The sequence below is a fragment of the Alosa pseudoharengus genome, unplaced genomic scaffold (genome assembly GCF_046254945.1).
Source record: "Alosa pseudoharengus isolate Yale_2024_CS ecotype anadromous, Long Island Sound unplaced genomic scaffold, YU_APseudo_1.1 YU_APseudo_1.1_scf_21, whole genome shotgun sequence".
Lineage (NCBI taxonomy): Eukaryota > Metazoa > Chordata > Actinopteri > Clupeiformes > Clupeidae > Alosa > Alosa pseudoharengus.
Window position 1 is genome coordinate 11,887,058 of NW_027468674.1, and position 20,000 is coordinate 11,907,057.

The following is a 20,000-nucleotide window of genomic DNA, read 5'->3' on the forward strand; positions in this document are numbered from 1 at the left end:
CATGACTCTTATTATGTAAACCTTTAGTTTTCAGATCTGAAATCAAAAGCACACTGTAAAACAGATGGATGTAAAAAAAGTAAAACAATAAATATATTAAGCAATCAGCAATTGTTCTGTCAGCCTGACAGTCATTTTGTGCGATATGATGACTGCAGACTTAAAGAAAAAAGCAGGTGATCTAGAAAAAACTGTAGAACAGCAGTCAGCAGTGTGTGTGATGCGATGTTTGCAGACCTAAACAATTACCTACCCAATCTGTAAAACTATCAAGCATCAGACATTTTGTGTGCGTGTCGTATGGTGTGGGCAGAATGCGTATAGTCACAGTAGAGCAGTATTGTTACTATAAGTGTCAAGTCCGAGGCAGCTGAGGTGTGGCGATGACATCATCGATACGCAAGTATGCGGTTTCGCCATCCAAACGAACTTGCAAGGGCTACGGTTTCGAATTTTTTCACCCTGGGACTAGGTTTCAAAAAAGTGCGGTTTTGAATATTGCGTTTACTGGATGATCGGCCAAGACGATGTAAAACATGCTTAAACCAAAAAGCGTCTCTGTGTGGATGGCCCCTTAACCACCTACTTGAAATGCACCCCTGGTGTGCAGTGTGTGTGTATGTGTGTGTGTGTCTGTGTCTGTGGTCACTAACCACAGATGGGTCAAATGCAGTGCAAAAGTTACGGTGTATGTATCGTAAACGTGCTATTTACAATGTGGTGTGTGTGTGCGTGTGTGCAGGGGCAGTGAAGTACCTGGAGTGCTCTGCTCTGACACAGCGGGGGCTCAAGACGGTATTCGACGAGGCCATCCGCGCCGTCCTGTGCCCACCTCCGGTGAAGAAGCGCGGCCGAAGGTGCACGCTCTTCTGAGAGCGCCGGCCGACGGGCCGCCCACCTCACACGACCACACATCTGCCGTCGTCGTCATGACAAACACCGGTGTGCCACCCCAGAACTACCACTACCACCACCCCAAACAACAACAACAACATCAACAACAACAACAACAACAACAACAGCAACAACAACAACAACAGCAACAACAACAACAACAACAACAACAACAACAGCAACAACAACAACGCCACCACAGAGTACCAGCTCTTATCGCGGGATGGGATTTGTCAGTGTGCAGATACAGTTACAGTATACAGTAGTCCTGGTTGGAAGGGGGTAGGCGTCTTTTTTTTTCTGTTTTGGTGAACCTGTGCTTGAGATTTGGAGAGATTTCTTTTTTTGTTTCATTTGTTTTTGTCCAGCAGTTGCTACAATGAGTCTTGTGAACACAGATAAAAGAAGGGAGAGAGAGAGAACAAAAAAAGACTGAACAGAATTGCTTTCACAAGAAACCAATACATCAGTCTGCTGAGAGGAAGGAATATAGTGTCTTGTGGTATTGGATGTTTTTTTAAATAACTCACATTCCTGAAATAATCTGTTTTTATAGGGATATATTGGTGAACATTGCTGTCTGAAACTGTAGTAGGCCTAGTTATTTCAGAGAGTGTGTATCCGTCTGGAATGCCTAATTAGATATGAGAGTACCCTCTTCCTGAAAGCAGCGAGAGAGTTCCGATTCTGGACTTCATCCGGTCCGGTTCTGGCCCAAATTTGGCACAGATCTGGTGTGGAAATGCCGGATAAATGCCAGAACTGGGACAGAATAGGGCTAAATCCGTACCTGAGAATCAGCTGTTCTCCGGGTTAGCACATCAGAATGCAGTCGTGTGGAATCCTGGCAAACCACCATTCCTGTCGCCGGTGTCGTCTTTTTTTCCTTTCTCTTTTCAGAAGCTGTGAAAATATTTCTCGTTTTTCCTTGTATCTGTTTTCCACATAATGTGCAGCAGTAGCCTAAAAATAGGAGGTTTATCTTTCAAACAGTTAAATGAAAATATGGTTCCATTGAATCCAACCACCAGATTCTGTGAGCACAATCCCAAAGGAGATATTCTCAAAATTGCACAATTTGTCAATTTCCCAGAATCTATATGAAATTGTTCCATGACGAGAAAGGATGAGTTTAAAAAAGCCTTAATTTTAATGGCTACATTGATTAAAAATGTTTCGACCAACAACCTGGTCTTCTTCAGGGCTTAAAGGAGAACTCTTTTTTCACAAAAATGCAATTTTTCACAAAAATCTCTGTTCCTCAATGTCACTGAGTACTGTTGGTACGAGAAAAAAAACAATCGGTGCTACCTAGCTCCAGTTGCTTCAGCCAGCAGAATGTTTTCAGCCAGGCAGCTACAGTGCTACACTCTGGGGGCATTTTTAAAATCATGTCTCGTTTTTTTGTTGTACAGACAGTACACGGTGACCTCGAGAAAACAGACATCTACGTGATCGCCGGAGTTCTCCTTTAACGTTCTGAAGTTTGTCCTCTCCGGTTTTAAACTTGTGATAAGTGACTGCTGTGACATGAGCATGTCTCCAGGTGCTTGACTCTGTAGTGTCCTCAGGAACTCCGCTGACGGACACATTCTGACCTCCCGACGTATTGAAATAGTGTTTGCATGGATTGTCCAGCAACGTCATGAAGTGTGTGTGTGTGTGTGTGAGAATATTTTTATGTGTGTGTATGTGTATGACTGGGTGTGAATATGAATGCAATGTCTGTGTGTGGGTGTGTATGTATGTATATTTGTGGTATGAACGCAATGCATGTGTGTGTTTGTGGAATGGTATTAGTGTGAGTGCATGTATGTTTGTGTGTGTGTGTGTGTGTGATTGTGACATGGTCTTTTGAATCACCCTTGCTACCACAGTATGTTGTATAGGTGCCATGACATGACATTTGATAATTACACTTAATGTAACTTTGTAAATAGATCTTCAAATAAAAAATGAGAATGTCAGTATTGTCTGCTGTCTGTCATACATGGAATTCCTGTCTTTGCAAGTATTATAATTTTAAGGGGAAACTGTTTTAAATAAAGACTATTCACATTTAAAAGTCACTGTTACTTATGTTTACTTTTAAAATCACATACATGTGGACCAATCAAGGGTTTGACTCTGTCCTGAGACTAGTTGCAGTGTAGTGCCCTCTACAGGTGATGGACAGCATTGCCATTACCTTGAAATTGGAGACAAATCCTTGTTGGCATGGCAACTGAAGTCAAGCCAGGTCAGAGTAGTTTCAGGCTTGGCCACAAGCTAATGGTAGACGAGGTCCTGTCTGCACAATTTTCACTGTGACACAGGAATCACTAAATATAGTTTCTATTTCCACACAGACAAGCAGGTCTCCTGATTCCCTATGCTGGATTTAGCCGAAAGGTCTCACAATGCCAAGACCGCATAATGTACACACAACAAACAAGGTAAACAAAAAAGACCCAAAACGAATCGCTTACTATGGCTTTATTTCACACCAGGCTGGACACAGGATTATTCTCAGTTCACAGGGGGTAGTCATGCTAATAGGTGGAATGTTAATTCATTGAAATATGTTTAAGGCATAAGATGATGTGTAGCCTATTTAAGGCATTAAGGCATTGCAACAAAGATCTTAATGTGGGTAAAAATTTATTACAAAATTAATCATAACTATCAACTATCAATCACATCAACAGTATCAACATTACTATCATACCATGGGTGACTTAAATCAGACCAGCACAGCATATTGTGTCAGTAACAAATTGTATCAGTAGCATATGAATTGAGCACACGTGTCAGATGTGCAGTCGAAGATTTCTTCAGTGGACATAAACCATCGATGAAACAACGTCCACTCCATCCGGAACGCAGGAACCACTACATCCCAGACAGGATATGAGGTCAGCAGGCAAGGAAGCCTCCGTCCACCGGCAGAGTCACGCCATTGATCATCGCGCTCTTGTCACTGAGGAGGAAGAGGATAGAGTTCACCACGTCCTCCACCTCTGTAGAACAGAGGAAGGGCCAAGGTTACCACAGCCATGTTAAAGCGCCAATATAAGTCAAATAGACCAACAGTTATTCAGGCCCGTCCTAACACTACACAATCAGGACTCTTCAACACATGTCAAGGCCCCCACATTATCTTTAGGCATACAGATGCATGGTGCCGCTGTCCGACATGCTGAATAACAGTTTAAATATGTCACTTGAAGGTTAGAAGTTTGAGTTATTTTCGTACACCGAGTAAGGATCAAAATATGTGTTTTTAAAAGCAGTGGTGTAAGGGGGGGGGGGGGGGGGGGGGGACAGAGTGGCCCAGCGGAGGCCAAATGTGTGTTTTGGCAAGCAGGTTCACATTCCCTCTAAGTGATGCTCAGCTTCACGACAGTCTGGTGTGTAGTTAAACACTCCCTAAAAGTACACACAGCACCTCCGTGCTTGGTGCGAGAGCTGGGCAGTGAGGCCGCTACGCTGACCTGCAAATCTGCCGAGCGGGATCCGTGAGGTCATGGCCTCGGCCTTCTCCGGGTCACTCCAGCCGATCCGGCCCATATCCGTCATGACGACCGTCGGGTTGACGGAATTCACGCGGATCTGCCCGTTCCCGACAGAAAAACAAGTGCATAATTTAGCGAGCAGACGGTGAACGCGCTTGTGTCTCTGTTGTCTGTTATTTTTTTAAGCCTCCTCATGCCCCATCTGTTGCTAGTGCTTTTTGGCACGGGTTTGGCACAATGTTGGCATAGGGAACGCCACACTCTCTCCACAGCCTGCTGTCAGCACTAACACACTGGTAATACCATCAGTATTTAAATCTTAAATCTTTCTTGGACAAACACATATTAAAATAAATAAATAAATAAAAAAACAGTGACATAGATAAGTAATCCCTGAGGGGAGAAGTGGATGTGTAAACATGGCCATTATTTAGCGCAGAGCAGGCGGAGAGACAGCATCTGCTATCCCACTTGGCTGGGTGGAGGGATGCAGTGATTACAAATGAATGTCACTGTAAAGAATTCTCTTTGAGCTGGTGTCAACAGACAGGAGTGGTGCAAGAGTGTATCTCTTAACTCACAACAACAACAACAATTACAACAGAAAATCAGAGGGAGATTAACATGCAGGTCATATTTTTTTACTGATGCAAAATTACTTTGCCAAGATTATTGCTTCTTATCATGGCTTGAGCAAACTTCTAGTGTCAATTGAACCTATAGTGTGAATAAACACACACACACACACACACACACAAATACAACATACACAGGTAGTGCAACTTAATTAGGCCTTCAACTGACCTACCAGAAATCAATTCTACCTAACCACACGTATGCTTCACAAGTAAAAAATAACAGTCTGCATGTCACCTGATAAGGTCCTAGTTCCAGGGCCATCGTTTTTGTAAGCATATCCAAAGCGCCTTTGGTTGCACCTACACAACATATAGCCATTTAAAATGCATTTTAAGACCAACATATAACAATATCTACAATAACAACAATAAAACAGGACACAGAGATAACAGATGCTACACACAGCCACACAGTTAAGACATTGACGAAATTCACCAAGTCCTACAGGGAGGCTACGCCGGGAGAGTAACTGAAGCGTTCCATTCACGACGCATACAAATTTATTATGATTCATTTTAGAAGGCTGGTCTATTTGTTCTGAATCTATGCGCCACTATCACGTCTGATGTAGCCAGTTCCATTGATTACAGTGGAAGCTAATATTGCTGCATCAGAGACTATGTGAATGTAACGGTTCAGTGTAGCCTCTGTTATTCTTAAAACTAACTGCCAATTTGTGTGAAATGTTTTAAACAAAAAGGCGTTGATTCATCGCATTCTCTTCATTGTCATGATTGAGGAGCACAGTTCCATCTCCCCATGCTATGCATTCCAGAGGCGCATTGTTACCTTGAGAAAGCATCTCAAGAATGAGGTCTATTATGGGCAAATTATTTCACTCAATTACCCTTATTTTGTCATGGTTTTGACAGACGAAAATGTGCATAATAGAATACCTTAGGTATCACGAATCAGCCGAGATCATACTCACTTTCATGTCAACTGTTCTGACAATCAATAAAAATCTGGTCTTTATTTGATTGTGCAAGTTTGATGTAATTGGGTGCTGTGTGAGACATATTCTGAGAGAAGTCTGGCTCAGAAAGCATATCTGGTGCCAGACGGCCGAGAGATCGGTCTAATTTCCCACTCGAAATACTGCAGTTGAGCTCTATAGTCTCACCCTGGAACAAAAATCTTATTTCAAAACTCATTTTTATAGAACCGAACAGCCTTTCCAAATTCTTGATTTATTGTTGCTCGTATTCTAGTGATCCAGCCTTTTTACATTTCACCACCTCTGAATATTTGGTTCTCTCTTATTTTGATCAGTCTGTGTTGCCTTTTATGTCATCATTTGTCACACTGTCTTAATTTGCATAAAGCATAACAAAAATGTATTCTATAGACATAGGACTCATCTCCTTGTCCCTGCTCAGTAAGGAGAGTTGACTTTTATCTTTTACATGATCATGTCACATTGTCATGAACAAAAATGATGCGTCTCTGGTCATCCCTGCTCTAAGTGGAGACTTGGGGCAACCGTGGCCTACTGGGGCAACCATGGCCTACTGGTTAGGGCTTCGGACTTGTAACCGGAGGGTTGCAGGTTCGAACCCCAACCAGTAGGAACGGCTGAAGTGCCCTTGAGCAAGGCACCTAACCCCTCACTGCTCCCCGAGCGCCGCTGTAGCAGGCAGCTCACTGCGTCGGGATTAGTGTGTGCTTCACCTCACTGTGTGTTCACTGTGTGCTGAGTGTGTTTCACTAATTCACGGATTGGGATAAATGCAGAGACCAAACATCCCTCACGGGATCAAAAGAGTATATATACTTATACTTATACTTTTGAAGTGAGAGTGCGGTGTCTGGGTGCCGTGTTGTTCTCACAGTAGACGGCGTGGTCCCGCAGTGCACACTGGGACGCCTGGCTGGAGATGTTCACGATGGAGCCCCCGCTGCCCCGCGCCTTCAGGCCACGAGCGACTATCTGCAACGACATGATCCATTGGCCATGAGCAACGAGCAGTCCACTGCACTCTCCCTCTGATGGCCATGAGCAATGAGCAGTCCACTGCACTCTCCCTCTGATGGCCATGAGCAATGAGCAGTCCACTACACTCTCCCTCTGATGGCCATGAGCAACGAGCAGTCCACTGATGGCCATGAGCAATGAGAAGTCCACTGCACTCTCCCTCTGATGGTCTCTCTCTCTCTCATTTCACAGCACTTACATCTCTTTCTCTCTCTCTCTCTCTCTCACACACACACACACACACACTTCACCTTGAAAATACTGCTGAACTTCACCAAAGGCAGATACTCAAATGCCAGTATGTCTTTTTTTTTACCTGGGCAACATGAAGAGCAGCCTTCACGTTGATGTTGAAAGACCTACAAAAAACAACACAATATATGACCAGCTTCAAGAATAACCCAGTACTGATGCATTAACATATATTAAACAGGTGTCAATCAAAGCTCCATTAAAATACAAATGAATTCACTAAAACCAGCATGACTGCGTGACTGACTGCAATGTGGATCGAGGAATATTGCCACAGAACAGCCACAGTGACAACTCTCATCACCAAGTTATTTCAGAAATGACTAACATTTGCCGCTGAGCCAACACTTTCTTATAAAGATCTTTGGAAATGTGTCAACAATGTTGTGGAATGCTTTACGTGTCAAACTGCTCCTGCGTGACCTCAAGAAAAGGCTGCAGCGAGGCGTACGCGGCATTGTTCACCAGCAGGTCCACGGGCCCGACATCTTTCAGAGCCGCCTCCGTGGCCTCCCAGTCGGACAGGTCCACACACACGGGTCTGACAGAGGGACACTAAAGATCAAGGACATCAAAAACATCACAAAAGGATTCCTGATCGTCACACTGCTTTCCATTCAAATGCCATTAGTCATGAAATAGTGGGATAGGTAATTATCTCGCGTTCATATGCATGGAGGTGGATCTGTTGCGCGCCGAAATACAATAGCACAGCGGGGGGAGTAGTCAGTGAGCCCGATCAGACTGTCTGTGGGGGAACGTTCGGGGTCATTACTTCGAGCACGAGGCTGTTTAGGTCAGCTTGAGTGCGTGTGACAGCCGTAACCTCTGCCCCGCAACGTGCCAACGCCAACACGGTTGCCCGACCGATGCCTGTCAATAGAATGCAACAGAGGCAGGGTTTTAATGGCAGTCGATATTTCAAACAGCAGCCTGCAGTGACTGCTGCTGTTAGGCTACATAGCAGAATAATCTGATCAAAGCAGCAGTCGTGTCATTTTGAGTCATTAAGAATGGTGATGAAAATACTTCTTCAAAGGTTTTTGAGAATGCCAATAAATATATAAAATTATTTGCATAGCCCAACTACATGTTGATGGTGAAGTTTTCAGTAAAGCATTCAGTCCAAAAAGATGTCGCTATCCCCTTAATATTTATCTCACCCTTTCCTGCTCCCGTGACCAGAGCCTGTTTGCCTGCAAACGAGATCTCCATTGTTGCGAGTCCACAGTGACAGTGTTACAACCTGGATTAAATGTTACAAGCTGGTGGTTAAAACGAGTTTATCAAGGTGGCAAGTATTTAGCTAGCCAAAAAGAATTCAGACGAAGATCCGCATGTAGTCACTGCAGCCATATATTTGTTGCTTCACGTAGCCTATATACCTCCGAGAGACAGGATTTCACAAGTCGCTCGAACATTAAAAGTTAAACTAGTAACTTTTGAAGATAGAATGAGATATTTTGCAAACTTCTTACTCTGCTCTCAGCGATTGCTGTTTCTGCAGGCGTGGACGACTGGGCGAAGTTCAGTTTTCGTGTTTACGGTAGTTCAACTGGAGGAGGAAACAGCACAGCAAAAAAGTTAATTTTGAAAAACAGTTACACTGTAGCAGGAGTTGCAGATGCGGCGTTAGATGTGGATTGGCTGTCAAACTGGACGTCAGTTTACCCTAATTATAAAGTTGGATACGCACGATGACACAGCACGGTTGAAATGCTTGTCAGTGGTTTTGGTGGTTATTTTCTTCCATACTTTCTATGCGCTCATCTCCAATGTTATGGCTGATTACAGCTTTAATAGGCTTGTTGAGATGGGGGGGGGGGGGGGATAAGTGTTTTTAAACATCAGATAATATTATCCCTTTCAAAAATAACTCCACTGCTTGAGTGTTAAACATATTGTTGTCCTATAACTGCAGATATTGTGTAAGGGTATGCACCACTGAATAAATTGACGTATAACTGCAGATATTGTATCTGCCCCACTGAATAAATTACCTGATGTGTATCCTCATTGGCTTATAAGTGGCGGTTGACCTTTAATAATACACAGTACACTCACCTCAGTTTTTCCTACATATTGTTTACTTTAGGCTACATATAATGAAGGCACTATCTAGTATTGACAGATTCAGTAGTAATTCCTAGCTAAGGTCTCCTCTGCACTGTAGTTTGAATGGTATATTCTCTTGCTATGAGTCGCGTTGGATAAAAGTGTCTGCTATATGAATGTAAATATAATACTTTCTAAATATGTAACATTTTTTTTCTTACATCCTCACATGGCTTTGCATTTGCATGTGAGAGAGTAGCAGTCACCCATTTTTACAGTTGGCAGGAAAACCAGGAATTATGTTGGAATATCCTGAGCATAAATTGTGCAGGGCGCCAGGGCACGACTGCTGTGCCACACAGGGCCTACATTTACACTGTAATTTCCCCTTCTTGATACAAACCCCACAGAGCAAACTCGGTGACCTTCCTCTGTGTCCCACACACACATACACACAATTTATCCAGTCAAGCAGGCACCATACAAATGTGGTACATGGCAGACACGCGTCTCTTACCTCGTTTGGTCCCAGTAAAAGCTCAGTAAGGCTTTGTTAGTTTTCCCCCATAAAAAAGGTTTTGTGCCTGCTGACATTTATTACCTACCTATGCTATTACTGCACATTCATGCTACAGCAATATCCGCTTCTAAAAGGGAACTAATAATTGTTAACAGAGTTAATGTTTCCTCAGTCCCTAGACATACTGTTGACTTAGCAACTCCTTGAGTGAATACATGTAGGCTATTACATCAATGTAATATATACAAAGAGTACTCCGGTCAGTGTTGTGAATAAGCAGTACGCAGGATGGAACAGTCTGTGGCAACTGCAACATGCTTTATTTTCAGACACACAGACGTACATACATATACATAAGAACAGAACACATAGGAATCAACCACAACATTCTTTGGTAGTGTTTTTGCAACTCTCACTCGTATAGTGTTGTATAACGGGTATGTGCTAGACATCATTTTTGTGATTGAGTGCACATTCACGAGCTGGTGTTGCTTAGGACGATATAGTGTGTTGGTTTTGGCATGTGTTTAACTATACCTACCACTGGCCAGCAGTGATTGCGCTTGTGCAATTCAACAGAGCATGAAAAGTCAAGAACATAATGAAGGGCACAGGAACTATATAGTACACAGACTTGGCAGGAATATCAGGTTTTGCTTTTTGAAAAAGTTTTGACCTTTTGAAAGGTACCTAAAAATCGACCAACTCAATAACTTATTTCAGGCGAGAACTTGGAATGGAAAATCTTGTTTTGTCATGATGGCGTTAATAGGATGATATGAGTGTGAAATCCCATGATTCTCAAAACAGCGCAATAATGATCTTTAAAAAACTACAGAGATTTTACTGCCTTCGAAATGACGTCGTCAGTAAGTCTTGATGTCATTAAATTTAATGTCCACACAAATTGCGTAACGACCTGAACTGAACTATGAATAATTCCTTCCAAATGAATAACCTGGCATGATTGGGTGATTGAATCAGTGCTGTGGTTCACTTGCACAAAAAGTGCCCCGAATGTTTCTTACAAAATGGCCGCCAAGCACAATGGCTCCACTGTCGTAAAGCTCACTAGGCTCCTATTTCTACACCTCGATTGCATTAGCTGTGGTCATAATATTGGCTGGCATGTGCTATTATGGATTCATACACACGTTTAACAGGCCGATGACAAAAAACAAACCAAAAAACACTGCAGTTTGTCAAAGCCTGGCAGAATGAAGGAACACATCCTAACAGACCTGTAATACTGATTTGCTTTTCAATATCCACTAATACTGCTCATGTACGTCCAACATCCAGTCTTTCAAATGGTTTGGGACCAATAATAATAAATTAAAGCCTTTACCCTGTCTCAAGAAGCAGCCAGATACAAACCTGGCTTTTGTACCTTAATAGAAATTTGTATGAAAAGCTGAAACAGCTTTTTTTAACAAAAAAACAAAGTCCCAAAAGTGGTAAACTGTTGATTTTGGAGAAGGACAACATTGCTCCAGGGAGAGCAGAGATAGCTTGTGAAGGAATAGGAGTGCTTTGGGTGATCCAACAGGGGCAACTCTGGGACAGACAGAGGTCAGGGGCGACCCTTTTTGGGGCACCATTCCGTCTCTGGATACAGAAGGCAGTGGATGGTTTTAAACCTGAAAGGGGGGAGAGGGTGAAATTATGGAAGATGAGGAGATGGGATGGGTGGGAGAGAGAGAGAGAAAGAAAGAAAAAGAAAGAAAGAAAGAAAGAAAGAAAGAAAGAGAGAGAGAGAGAGAGAGAGAGAGAGAGAGAAAGAGAGAAAAAAAGAAAGACAGGGTGGGAAGACATGAAAAGAGTGAAAAAAGCCATAGAAAAAAAGAACATCTTATCAAACCATCTTACTTGAAAAGTAAGCTCTCGTGTGCTACACCATGACTGAGAGCTCAGAGAAGCTTTAAGATAACCAACGCTAGACAGTGCAAATACATTACAACTGAATCAATTCAAACAGCACAAATTCACCGTGACAAAGAGGAGCTTACCGTGACGGGTCTTCGGCCAATGAGAAGATGCCCCCGACACTGACCACATTCCTTCTATTCTCAAATCCTCCATAGCTCAGGGTAACCTACAAGAGAGTGTCCACACAAACACACAGAAAGAAACACATGAGCACAAAAGTATTTCGTTTTTACACACACACAATTTTTTTTTAAGGAGGATCATGTTATCTCCCTTTTGAGGTGGACCATGTCGTCAATGAGAAATGTCATGCCACAGGCAACTCAATCCATGACAATTCAATTCACTTCACATAAATTGCAAGCTGCACAATGATTATAATTTCAAGGTGCCATAGAAACAGCAAGGTCTTTACACCAACAAAGCAGAAAGACTATGGCAACAGCAGCCAAGAATAATCCAGTGAGCTCAGCACTGAAAGGGGTATTTTCTCTATCTGAAACTTTACCTTAGCTTCACTGAGATTATAGTGGAATTTCTATGATACACAGAATATGCTAGGCTAAATCAAAGTCTATATGACATGTTTAGGAGTCCTTATGGATCTCACCTGATCTAACACAGTGTTGCTGGGCAACCGCTGCAGGTTCTCCAGGTGCGAGTGGAACAGGTGTGTGTGCGTCATGGAGACCTCCAACAACGCCTCGATGATGTAGCCGATGGTGCAGTCGTCAGGGAGACGGATCTTCTCTGCCGTGGTGATGAAGTTACCGAGGCTGAACAGAACAAACAATTATGTTAATGACGCAGGAATGCCCCGACACTTACAGGAAGGCTATACGGGGCACGTAACTGCAGCGTTCCATTCGCCGAGCATCTGCTGCAACAAGTAGCTTCCACTGTAATCAATGTTACTGGCTACACCAGACATAATGCGTTGTCATGATACGTGATACAGGCCATATTTTTGAAAAAAATTACACTAGTCTTCTAAAACTATTTGTGATAGGATCTGGGAAATACCACTCCATTTTAACCCTCTCTGGTGAAATGTCACCAACTTAATTGGTGTTTCTGATACCATCCTAGCCACATCCTGGATGCGGGCCTTGTGTAGCTCGGACCTTATTTAAAAGGGGGAACAAGAGACTTCTGTTAAGCTTAGGATGAGACTTGACTCTCCCAAAAAAGAAGCTGTGTAAAATCTGTAGTAGTCACCTCTAATGATTTAATACTGTTGTGTAAGTTAAGAGTTAGGTCATATTAGTAACTGAACAGAAGAACTTACCTTACACTTCCAATTACAAACAATTTATGAGTGTCATCATTTGCAGTCTGACTTAACATTCAAAATGTCGATCATGTCATCTTAAAACGTTCTTTTTTTAAAAGTATTTTTTTGTTGATGGGGTGGGATTGGGAAATGAGTCAGATCGGACTCAAATCCGGGTCCCCGTGGGCATTTGGACCCGACTGTGGTGCGGGGGCTGAAGTCAGTTGTGCGACAGCATCCCCCAGCACTATGCAAGTTTTGGTCTAACTGAAAGCCATGTTAACTGGTGTCTTTTGGTGTTCCAGCCCGAAGCACACACAACAGCCTAGTGCATATCCTGAATGACCTGGCCAGGAGCACAAAACTGCCTAGTGCAGGGGCCTCCAACAGTTAGCTTGCAAGCCACCAGCAGCTCCCCACCTGTTTTTAAGTAGCTCTCCAAAAGGTTTGAGGAAGATGTTCATAAATCTGATAACCCAGTCACTTGGGAAACATGTTAAAATTCCTATGAAATCAAATTCTCAGTCTACAATGAGAGAAGGTAAATTAGTTGAAAAGAACCTTTAAAAAGCTTACAAATCTTATTCAGCGGTTTTGGGTGGAGATCAGCTATGTAAATACATGGCATGCTACTACTAATATAAAAGCTTCTGGCCATGTCCATTTTATCAAAGTAGCTCTCAGAGGAAAAAAGGTTGGAGACCCCTGGCCTAGTGCATATCCTGAATGACCTGGCCTGAATGCGTTTCCTTTGCATGACCATACACCATCAAAATTAATTTAAAAGGTACACTATGCAAGATTTTCACCTTAATATACCTTTTACGAAGCCAATTTCATGGTGATTTGGATCTGGGAAGCGAACTTGTAATAGGCAAATCGTTCACCTAGCATAGCTATACAGCATAGCCGTAGCGAATTGCTACCGAGAAAACCAGACATGCAATTTCAAGAACAGCGGCCCGACAAATCTCACGAGAATCGTGAAACATTACCTTGTCAGCAGACATAGCTCTTTGGAGATAGTTTTTGCCTGTTGTTAATCCTTCACCTCCACAATAAAAGCATTTTCATTGTGTACAGGGGGAGTAGTCAGGAGAAGTTTGCTATTTACAACAGCAGAGTAAAATATAAATATATCGCGACTCTAGAGGGGGCTCTATAGTCGACAAAAATACCTAAACCTACATAGTGTACCTTTAAAGAGGATCTGTTACACCTCAGTGGCAAAAGTGACTTATTGTTACCGTACATAGTGTTTTTTTTAAAGTGATGTCAAGAGACAGACAGAAAACAATAGTGACTAATTCCTAGAACTCACCTCGCCCACGGGCTCATTTTAAGTGCCAGTCCTCTACTGATGCAGAAACCGGCTCCACCGGTGGCAAACCAGAACTTGACCGACACCTGGGAGAGACGGAGACAATAAAAAAACATAAATATCATAATTTATTTACTCAACCTGAAAGGTTGCTTCTCTCAGAACAACTCTATGTGAATGTGAAACACTCATAAGTACATTGTTAATAACATGTAGCAACTACTCCAGACATTTTGTGGTACTTCTCCAGAGAACTTTTTAAATCGCTTTTTTAATTGACACACGCATAATCATTCAGAATTTTAACATGCTCATTTACTAGGTGCAACACCCAACTTCAGTGTAACAGGCTTGTGCAAAATTCCAGAATTGAATTGAAACTGGCTCCTAAATTCCAATTCAATTCTTGAATTTCACTTGCATTTCAATTGAGGTAGCAAACAGGAAGCAGAATTGCAATTCGAATTGTGCACAACCCTGCAGTGTAAACAGGTACACTAAAAACAAAAGCCGCTACAACACGTTCAATCGGAAATATATGAGCAGGCTAGAGAGCCTTCCCGACTAGCCTGGGTTTTCCCATGATTTTATTCGCTCTGGTAGGCAGCCTGGATTCCATGGACGCGATTTTCACCTCAACAAAGGAACCAAATCACAGAACGGAGGGGGGGGGGGGGGGGGGGCAGCAAGTGACATTAATTCAACCATTTTTACTTTAACCAGAGCCCTCATTAATGTCAATAGTAACACCTGTGATTACAGGAACAGGAAGTGGAACTACCCTGCCATTTCATGTCAAAATGGCAGCCGTAAAAAAGGTCCATTAGGAGAGAAGGCGCCGCTCACCGATCCGTCGCTCTTGACCCTCTCGGCTGCCTCTATGGGGTGGTCCAGGCTCGGCCGGCCCAGATACACGTCCTGCGTGTGAGAGTAGGAGGCCAGCAGCCGGAGCAGGCTGGGCAGGATCACGTAGTTATCGTCGTCCACATGGCAGAACCACCTGCGGAGGAGCAGCGGCAGCGGCAGAAAACGATACGGAACCATGAAAACACCACAAGCACATGGACAGCGTCCAAGACTGGGCAGTTATGTGTGTCTAAAAAGGGACTGGCTACTTGATTGACAGATATGCTAGCTAAACAAATGGAATAAAAGTCTTTAGAGTAACACATGTACTTTCAGAAAAGCCTTTACTAAAGAATAATACTCATGTCATGTATAGATGTCAGATGGACATGGTAAATAGAGATAGAAAAAAACTTTTTTTTTGAGTAGTTAACAAGTGAGTGCTTTAATGGAAAGTGAAGTATACCTCCATAGTGACCTATTTCACCTATCTGTCTGAGAGGGAAAAAAACTGCCACTGCTCTTCCTACAGGCCACTGATAAGGAAGTTTTTAAATGTCTGTGTTAACACGTCAACAAAATGCCAAACTTGACAAGGTGATGCCAACTCCTCTTCTACGGGAGATGGAGGGGGAGGGGAGTGTGTGTGTGTGTGTGTGGGTGTGTGTGTTTGGGGGGGGGGGGGGGTAGTGGGCCTATGCTGATCTACCCTGACTTGTTCTCTTTACACACACACACACACACACCTCAGCAGAGCGTTTTATTGCATGTGAGGACTCACACCTAACACACGCTTGACAAGTCTCTTACAGTGAGTGAGCAAGGGTGTGTGTGTGGTTGTGTGCTGGAGGGGGGGGGGGGGGGGGGGCTTTTCACACTCAGGTGGAGTATTACTCAACTTTTTCTGTGACTCAATGAACTTGTCGTACTCCACAGACATCTTACAGCACAGGGCCTGACGGGTGTGAGCAGCTGAACAATTCGTGTTGATCATATTCAGCCCTGAAAAACAGAGGGAATAAGAGAACGAGAGAGAGAGAAAGAAATAAAGAAAGAAAGAAAGACAATATATAAGCATTGGAAAGACACCTCCATAAATCACTATGACACTGAGTGATCATCACAGCCATAGATCCAGTGTGACAGAAGCTTGGCTGCAGACATGGTTGTTTTCTGCGATGGCGTGAAAAGACTTGCCAGCCGCAACTGCTAAATGACGCAGCAGAAAACATTAATCTTGTGTGCGATCATGTGCCATCAATATGTGGAGACGAGCACACAATCACAAGAACACAAAAGGTCAACAAAGGTCTGACTTTCTGATGATCTGAAAACGTGCCCAAAATGTCAGTCCGGTTTTGTTATTTAAACTTTTTCCGGTCTATTTTTCTACACTGTGTTCTTTTATAATGAACTTAAGTCTCTTACTTTTCCATGGTCTTTCATCTGATCTGCAATTTGTAATTGCAAATATGTAAAGTATTTTGTATTACATGTGTGTATGAACTGTGCAACACAAATAAACTTGCCTGGCAGATAAGGATCTAGAAAATAATAACCGATCAATAAAAAACAAGTATCATTCATTAAATGGAAATATGACCCCATTTCCATTCCTTGATTTAGAATTTTACCTGGTTTCTTCCTCAGCTCCTTATCTTCACCATCAGTGAATATGAAGGTCTGAAAGAGAGAGAGAGAGAGAGAGAGAGAGAGAGAGAGAGAGAGAGAGAGAGAGAGAGAGAGAGATAGAGAAAGAGAAGGAAAGAAAGAGAGGCAAGATGAGAGAGACGTTCAGTCACACAACATCAAAACACAACCATAACAGCCCACATTACCAGCTCAACACCAGCCTCCAGTCTGCCTGAGCCCTTGATGGTGACAACTTCAACCCCCTCACTCCATTTTTTTTTAAATATTTTTCATTTTTGGGAGCTTTTATGCCTTTAATCAGACAGGACAGTGAAGAGACTGACAGGAAGTGAGTGGGAGACACAGACACAGTCCCTCCCCTCACTTCATTTCTCCTGAAATCATCTGTCTGCTGACATAATAGAAACAAACCTGCACTGAAGCCACAACCAGAGACATGGACATGGACATTCAGCAGGTTCAGTAGTACAACATCTCAACATTTTGAGAGCACCAGTGGTGGAGAGTGAATTGTCTGACCGTGGCTAATGACGGCCATCTTGGCCTCTCCCACCAGAGAGACAGAGAGAGAAAGGGGAGAGAGAAAGAGAGAGAGCAAAACATAAAGAAAGAAAGCAAGAGAGAACAACAGAAAGAGAGAAAGAAGGAAAGTAAGAGAGAAAAGAGAGAGAGAGAAACACAAACCCATCTGGCAGCAGGAGCGTCCTGGTGAACAGACGCCCACTGTTTCTCCTACAGGAGACAGAGAAGATGGGAGGGGAGGGGGGGGTGGACTTCACATCAACAGGTCATTGTGTGAGCCAGGGGAGGGGCCGTAGGCAGAGAGACCCATGATGGTGCTCTGTGCTCTCACGTGAGTGAGACAGGAGAGGAGAGGTGGACAGGGGTAGGGATCAGGCCAACAAAGCACAGAGAGAAGGGGAGAGAGATAGAGACAGACAGAGAGAGAGAGAGAGAGAGAGAGAGAGAGACACCTATCCATGAACATCACTAGAGGTCACAGTATGAGGTGTAAAAGAAAGAGAGAGAGAGAGAGAGAGAGAGAGAGAGAGATGGAGAAAGGAAGGAAGAAGAGAGTGAGAGAAATAGAGAGAGTAAAGGAAGGTTAGAATTGCAAGTCATACTAAGAAAGGCAAGAGAGTGGTGCACAAAAACTGAAGCCCCTAAAGACTCATCTGTTAACCTGGTATCTAACTACCGTCACTTAATTCTCTTTTGGAGACCTCCTGATGGTTTTTATATGTTTATGGTTAGGGTTAGGATGATGATTTACTATTGTTATAATTCTGTAAAAATATTTAGTTCATTACTAGTTTTAATCGAGGTTACATGACTGCTTTTAACTGTTAACTTTTAATGATAATGCTTATTTTTATGATTGTTAAGTTGCTTTGGACAAAAGCATTAGCTAAGAACCATAAACATAAACACTTATAAGGCCCCGAGATCAACAAAAACTGGAAAATAAAGGGCAAAACAAAAGTAAGCAAACAAAGACCTTACGGTGAAAAAAGAAAAAAAATAGGACAGGACAGACCAGGACAAATGAATATATAAATAGATAAATAAAGTAATATATATAAAACAGCATGGACATCTCCGTCATCTCCCGCAATTGACGCAAAACACAGCTGGCCTTCTGCCTCTAGTATTCCTCTGGACCCCAAACTGCCCAGCCAGGGAGCGCATCTCATCTGTGGTCTTGACTTTGGAGCAGACACAGAGCCACCACCCCACTAACAGAGCCACCACCCCACTAACAGAGCCACCACCCCACTAACAGAGCCTCCACCCCACTAACAGACACCAGACCAGAGAGAGGAGGACAAATCTTCAGTGGGCCCCTTCGCAACGTCAGCTCACTAAACGGACAGGGGTCTCCAACGCGGCGTCTGACGTCAGCCCATCGCTACTCCCCTCCAGCGTCCACTGATTTGTGTCCCTCTTGATTCCTATTTGTTTGCGTTTTTATTCTTTTGACATGGCCGGTGCTTAGCATTAGAGTAACAATTACCACATGCGTGTGGAGAGGGGGGAAAACTACACAATGCGGTTATTGTTTTGCAGGGGGTGGAGAAAAACACAAAAAAGACAAAAGAATTCACTGAAAGATTTCAGATGGGCCTTAAAAACCTGGAAGGGGTGTATCCAATTAGGCATGGAAGAAACCCTACCAAAGGAATGGCACGCACACGCACGCACGCACGCATGTGTGTGTGTGTGACTGTGTGTGTTTGAAATCAGTGTTGTGTACACAGACACACACACACACACACACACACACACAGAGTACCTACAGATGTTTTGCCATCCCTCAACCATTGGGGGAGAGCACCTCCTGTTAAGTGTCCGATGCGTCAGGCTTTCCTCGAGGAGGCTGGTCTGCGCGTAGGTTTTTCCGCCATCTAAAACTCCACTCGTTTTCCACTAAACCACTCTTCCCTCTCTTTACGGGCACATTATCCACTGTCCACACCGCTGGCCTGCGCCGCCCCGTGTCTCACAGCTGGTAGCAACACCCAGCCAGCTGTCCAGTTCGCATGCGGAGCCACAGAGACTAATGGCTTCTCTCCTCATAAATGGCCTTAAAAGTCTGGAGGTAACGGGTGATAAAACTGCAGGGGCCGCGTGGTGAAATATGACCTTGGCTAACATCAACACACCCCCGGTGAGCAGCCGACTCCTGTGAGAGATCTGGCCTCGGTCCGGGTCAAGTCCGGGCCAGATAAGGGCCCAGCTATGCACATCTGGAGCACAAGTCACAAGTCAGCTGTTAGAACCGGAGTGCAGTCAAAGCACATCACAGTCCGAGTCAGTAGCAAGTGGTGCCCTGGAGAGCAGCTGATGTGGCATCAGATCCACCACGCCAGACGTGCACCGAAGACAGCCACGGACGGGCACGGCAGGAACCCTGCATCAAGCGTTATTCTCCAACGACACATGATCTAATCTTAATCTACCCACTGAACAGCGCCAGATTCGGACCAGACCACAGATCTCTAGGGCTGTGACGACGAAGACGACGACGACGACAACAACAACAACAACAACAACAACGCAATCACTTCTCATCTGCAGGCACTGACACTATGTGACTGTGCATTCACACTGCACCATATGCTATTCTGCAACAACATTGTGAATAAACG

General features: G+C 43.6%; 3 protein-coding genes across 5 annotated transcripts in view; 1 reads left to right on the forward strand and 2 right to left on the reverse strand.

The window, feature by feature from the left end:
- Window positions 1-2,666, forward strand: part of rac3b (Rac family small GTPase 3b) — an 11,512-nt gene extending 8,846 nt beyond the window's left edge. The window contains exon 6 of the mRNA XM_076297882.1: window positions 743-2,666. Within this exon, the coding sequence (XP_076153997.1) occupies window positions 743-873 (131 nt within the window). The 3' untranslated portion in view covers window positions 874-2,666. The remainder of the gene's footprint in view (window positions 1-742) is intronic.
- A 688-nt stretch (window positions 2,667-3,354) lies between these two features.
- Window positions 3,355-9,057, reverse strand: dcxr (dicarbonyl/L-xylulose reductase). 3 transcript variants are annotated; one of them, XM_076297886.1, is made up of 10 exons: window positions 8,926-9,053; window positions 8,733-8,809; window positions 8,418-8,500; window positions 8,030-8,127; window positions 7,655-7,809; window positions 7,319-7,361; window positions 6,858-6,957; window positions 5,262-5,326; window positions 4,368-4,485; window positions 3,355-3,893 (listed from the first exon to the last, which is right to left on the reverse strand). In XM_076297886.1, exons 3-10 carry the CDS (start codon window positions 8,467-8,469, stop codon window positions 3,790-3,792), a joined length of 735 nt encoding a protein of 244 aa, XP_076154001.1. In that variant the 5' UTR covers window positions 8,470-8,500; window positions 8,733-8,809; window positions 8,926-9,053; the 3' UTR covers window positions 3,355-3,789. The 3 variants fall into 3 exon arrangements, with proteins under 3 accessions (XP_076154001.1, XP_076154002.1, XP_076154000.1); XM_076297887.1 differs by having other exon boundaries at window positions 3,355-3,853; window positions 8,733-9,057; XM_076297885.1 differs by having other exon boundaries at window positions 8,733-9,053.
- Window positions 9,058-10,125: 1,068 nt separating this feature from the next.
- The window catches only part of rfng (RFNG O-fucosylpeptide 3-beta-N-acetylglucosaminyltransferase), a 15,383-nt gene continuing 5,508 nt past the window's right edge, over window positions 10,126-20,000 (reverse strand). The window contains exons 3-9 of the mRNA XM_076297884.1: window positions 16,833-16,881; window positions 16,098-16,200; window positions 15,199-15,352; window positions 14,353-14,438; window positions 12,369-12,534; window positions 11,839-11,924; window positions 10,126-11,469 (exon numbers count right to left, since the gene is read on the reverse strand). Of these exons, the coding sequence (XP_076153999.1) occupies window positions 11,403-11,469; window positions 11,839-11,924; window positions 12,369-12,534; window positions 14,353-14,438; window positions 15,199-15,352; window positions 16,098-16,200; window positions 16,833-16,881 (711 nt within the window). The 3' untranslated portion in view covers window positions 10,126-11,402. The remainder of the gene's footprint in view (window positions 11,470-11,838; window positions 11,925-12,368; window positions 12,535-14,352; window positions 14,439-15,198; window positions 15,353-16,097; window positions 16,201-16,832; window positions 16,882-20,000) is intronic.

Bases quoted from the DNA above. Each gene is read 5' to 3' on its own strand.
- dcxr (XM_076297886.1), bottom strand. From the start codon at position 8,469: ATGGAGATCTCGTTTGCAGGCAAACAGGCTCTGGTCACGGGAGCAGGA. The intron at 7,362-7,654 runs GTAAAGCATTCC...TGTTTTTTGTAG, and splicing joins ACGCAGGAGCAGTTTGACAC to GTCTTTCAACATCAACGTGA. The intron at 3,894-4,367 runs GTCAGCGTAGCG...TCTGTTCTACAG, and splicing joins CCCGCTCGGCAGATTTGCAG to AGGTGGAGGACGTGGTGAAC.